The 4,939-nt window shown below is 36.1% G+C and overlaps 1 protein-coding gene across 1 annotated transcript; it reads right to left on the bottom strand.

The window, feature by feature from the left end:
• Positions 1-1,375: 1,375 nt before the first annotated feature.
• On the bottom strand, positions 1,376-2,687 carry LOC121774950 (probable aquaporin PIP1-4). The gene is made up of 3 exons (XM_042171868.1): positions 1,984-2,687; positions 1,717-1,857; positions 1,376-1,626 (listed from the first exon to the last, which is right to left on the bottom strand). Exons 1-3 carry the CDS (start codon positions 2,608-2,610, stop codon positions 1,534-1,536), a joined length of 861 nt encoding a protein of 286 aa, XP_042027802.1. The 5' UTR covers positions 2,611-2,687; the 3' UTR covers positions 1,376-1,533.
• Between the last annotated feature and the right edge of the window lie 2,252 nt (positions 2,688-4,939).

Here is a 4,939-nt window from a genome sequence, read left to right on the forward strand (position 1 = left end):
ATTTTTTTTGCGCAAGTGTAATTCGTTGGAATGGGGAAAACGACGTTGTATTTGGTCGGCAGCCACTCTGGCTAGTGGGGTTCAAATTTTGTGAAGAAATGATTCATTTTCTACAAAGAAATTGGAACCATGCACCGCCCACCACCCTCTTGTATATAATGATTAATGAGTGGCTCAAAATAAATTTCTTGAAAATACAATTAATATGGGAAGATTATAATATCGATTAATCAAATGAAGTGATTTACTAAGTTATAACTATATTACTATAAATTAATAAATAAGGGGCCGTTCGATCCATCTATAAAAGTGAAGACTTATTGTTCAGATATATTATTCAAAAATTGAAGTTATAATTAAATTAGAGACTTGTTCTTTATTAAGAGATTATTAAGTGAAACATATAAATATGTTGATGGTATTACATTCTGAATGTAACAAACGACAATGTAGTTTTCGTTTTCCCAATTGGAAGATGATCAACTCTACTTCAGATTCGTCAGTATGAAATAAATACGTTATTCAACATGTGTTGTATGTGGATAATAAGTTTGTGATGCCAACAATCAACTCATTCCAATCTTCAAAAAAAATAATTGTAGAAAAGCAAAGAAATATAACATTGAGAAAAGGAGGTGACATGAATAAAAAAGAATGTTATAGAATAGAGCATAGTATAAAAATGATGAGTTATTAGAAAATATTATGGGGGTAAAGGTTGAAAACGTTCAACTCAATGAGCCATGTGTTGCACATTAGAATACGACATGAGCAATAGTTTGATTTAGTGTTGCTAGTTTTGTTTTGATTTACTTGGAGTCATATCGAAGTGTCTTGTTATTTTGATTGTGTTTGATTTGTAATTTCTTCTTGATGTTTATTGTTTCTTCTTTGCTGTTAGATTTGCCCATTCTAGTTCGTAAATTCATAGCTTGAGCGACTATGTTTCTTACATCGAAAAATAACGTGTTGTACATTAGACCTCGTAGGACGGCCTTACACGGCTAGCTCTTTGATGCTTGAAAATTGAAATCATTTCTTTGTTGTCGAGTTGGATTCGTATAATTTTGTTAAATGGCATAACATGGAGATTATATAAAATCATAATCTACAATTCTTTATTTTCCTTGGTAGAAAGGCAAAACATGAGTTGGTCATTCCAATTTATGGTTGCTACAAATTTCATTCACAGACACAAGAATGAGAGTAAAAATTTGTGGCCAAGCTTAGTTTGACGGCTGCAGATGGAATATTTAAAGTACTATATTGTCAAAAATGTCATTTGACTAAAATATTGCTAATGGATGGATAAACTAAAAAAGAAGAAAAATGAACATGTAACAATAGACAATCCCACGATAGGCTCTCAATCAAATAAATTCCAAACCCGTTATAAGATTATTACTTAAAATGATACACTTTACAATACAAGTGGGCAAAGCAAACTTAAATCAAATACCAAAAACATTGGAGAATAAAAATAAACCCCAAGTATTATGAGATTACACAAATTGAAAAATGAAATCAAAGTCTTCACTTGGACTTGAACGGAATTGCTCTGATCACCACTTGATGGTAGAGAGCCGCAAGCGCCGCCCCGATGAATGGCCCGACCCAGAACACCCACTGCATCGCACGGAAAAAAAATCTAGTTAAATATTAATTTTTTTCTAAATTAAACCTTACTACACATTTTATTGAGATACGGAAGCTCACGTGGTCATCCCACGCGTGGCTCTTGTTGTATATGATGGCCGCCCCGAGACTCCTGGCCGGGTTGATACCGGTCCCGGTGATCGGGATCGTGGCCAAGTGCACCAAGAACACCGCGAACCCAATAGGCAACGGAGCCAATATCTAGAAAAAAAAACATTTCATTAGTTAACTAACAGTTCATAAACTTAAATGTCTTATTAACTAAGTCGCGCTTCAAAAATACTTTTTAATAAAAAATTAATAGTAATAATTTCTCATTTATCTTACTGGGACATGAGAGTCTCTGGCGCTGCGCTTGGCGTCAGTGGCAGAGAAGACGGTGTAAACTAGCACGAAAGTGCCAACAATCTCCGCGCCAAGGCCACTCCCCTTTGTGTAGCCGTGCGCGACGACATTCGCGCCGCCGCCCTTGCTCATGTAGAGGCTCTTCCCGAACCCCTTCACGACCCCGGCGCCGCAGATGGCGCCGAGGCACTGCATCACCATGTAGAACACCGCCCGGTTCAGCGACAGCTTTCTCGCTAGGAAAAGCCCGAACGTCACAGCCGGGTTGATGTGGCCGCCGGAGATCCCGGCGGTGCAGTAGACGAGGGCGAAGATCATGCCGCCGAAGGCCCAGGCGATGCCCTGGATGCCGACGGTGGCGCATTTGGAGTCGGATTTGCTGACGCCCATCACCGTGAGGACGGTGATGTAGAGGAAGAGGAAGGTGGCGATGAACTCGGCGATGCCGGCGCGGTAGAACGACCACGAGGCGAATTCGGCGGCGTCGATGAGGGGGGCCGGAGGGGGCTCCTTGTAGTCCTTGTCCTGGCTCTGCGCCGCCGTGCCGATCGGCTGGTGCTCGTGGAATTTGTTGGCTCCGACGCGGACGTCCTCCTCTTTGTTCTCCATTGATGCAAATTAGAGAGAGATTGAAGGTTTTTGTGGGATTTTGGTTGTGTTTTAGTGATGGGATAATGTGAGGGATATTGAGGGATTATTTATAGGGAAAGAAAGTGATAAGGGAGTTGGATTTAGGTTCCTGTCAATTTTAGCACGAGACCATTAAACTTGATTTGTTTGTTTTTTTTCGATCACAGCTGTACTGAACCAACCATGACAGAATTCGGCTAATCCTGCTCGACCCGGTTTGTGGATTAAAGCGAAAGTCTCTTGGCAGGGGGCAGGGTTTGAAGTCGTGAGCTCAAGGTCACCGCAACTTCACGCTGTCAACTGCGCTACAACTCTTTAGTAACTTGGTTTGTTTTTTCGACACTAGAACTTGATTTATTTTATTAACATGGTTACATAAAAAAAGTAAAAAAACAAAACAAATTAGTGATACAATTATCTAGAAGAGTGAGATTCTCATGTAGAAAATTATTTCACATATTTGATGAAACATGAAACTGGATGGAGAGTACTTCATTAACAATTTTTATCGATATTAGAACTTGGCTTATTATAATCGACACAACTATATAAAATGAGTAAGATCTTTTTTTAACGCGATTATCTAGAAAAAGTAAGATTTTGGTGTAAAAATTTGAGCCTAAGTAAATTTATTAGGGGTTCAAAATTAATTATTTTATTATAAATTTATTATGCATATTGGTTGTTTGAGGTGACATATTATTATAAATGGAGTATATGAAAATGAAATTAGTAATGGAAGAATGATAAGAAAACGTGGAATTTGGGCATATGAGTGCATATGGATGGGTTCATTTTTCAATATGATAGAGCCGACTTCTGAATAATTTGTGTGGTGTTTATTTTTATTTTGTATTTTTAAAATAATCTTATTGGATAGGAGAAAACGACGCTGTGTGTTTTGTCGGCGAGAAATTGGGGAAGTCTGGCGAATTGAGGTCCTCAAATTTATTGTTTGATGATAATTGATAATGACGCCCACCACACTCTAGCTAGGTTTAATTTGACAAATGAATAGTAAATCAACTTGGAGTGAATTATTTATCTACATTAAATGGAGTACTTTTCTAATTTCAACTATTTTTATGAGTATATTTCAACTCTTTGTTACAATCGGACAGAGACAATGGTGCAATGGCCAATACTTTGGATATCAGACAAATAATTTTTCACCTATAAAGCTAAAAAGGGCTAAATTTAACGGTAGAGAACTTAAGTTAACCTCAACCCCGAATAATTGAGATGGTGTTGTCATCGTATAGTGTGGTAGACGATAGCTCCAAATACTAAATTTTATTGGGATCAATTTTGTTATCCTTATGGGCCAGTAGGTCCGATATATCAGTTCTTCAACTCCACTTGGATCAACCATTATTTTTAGGGTAGAGTCTAGTTTTTTGGAGCGGCATGTAAGAGAAATTCGAGCAACCCCATTTCTCATGCTTTTCATCACAATTCATATTAATATTATTATAGGTTGGAGTTGGAGTTGGAGCAAGATGATATTTTTCCGTGTTTTTCATTTTAAAAAGCATATAATTTTAAACAAAATTCTATTTTCCTATCAATTTTAGCCTTATTGTTATAATTTAAGCTCAAATTGGATGAAAAGATAAAGAGGATTAATTGTTTTGATTCTTGTAAATAAAACAGTTAGGTCAATAAAATAACTTAAGAGTAAAACAACAATTGTAATGTTTTTTCAAAATTTTATGTATCATTGAACATAACAAATTGGCAATTAAAAAGGCAAAAGATTCTGAAATCAAAAGGAACAGCGGATCAATCCTAGCTGTGCAATCAACTTCGATACGAGTTTACGTTACAACATGAAAATTTTAATACACATAAATAATTGTGTTTCTTAATAAACACATAAAACAATATATTTTGACAGCAATCTTAATATACACACAAAATATCATGTTAGACTCCCATACATATCATACTATTAGTATTAGTCATTACTCATAAGTCATACCCAATTAGTGGCAGGTTAGAGACGGATACAAAAATTTATTTTGATAGGCTATATATTACTCCCTCCGTCCCATAATTAGATGTCACATTTTTCTTTTTAGCTTATCCCACAAAAAATGTCACATTCTCTTTTTTTAAAAAGTTATCACTCACATTAATATAAATATACTATTTTCTTTCTCCACTAAATACACAAAACAACGTCTCATAAGATCCTGTGACATTATCCATCTATTATGAGACGGGGGAGTATCATTTTCTATACGAAAGAAATACTCAGAGGCAAAAATTGATGATCAATACAAAAGCAATTGAGAATAAAAAAAAC

The sequence above is a fragment of the Salvia splendens genome, chromosome 17 (genome assembly GCF_004379255.2).
Source record: "Salvia splendens isolate huo1 chromosome 17, SspV2, whole genome shotgun sequence".
Taxonomy (NCBI): domain Eukaryota; kingdom Viridiplantae; phylum Streptophyta; class Magnoliopsida; order Lamiales; family Lamiaceae; genus Salvia; species Salvia splendens.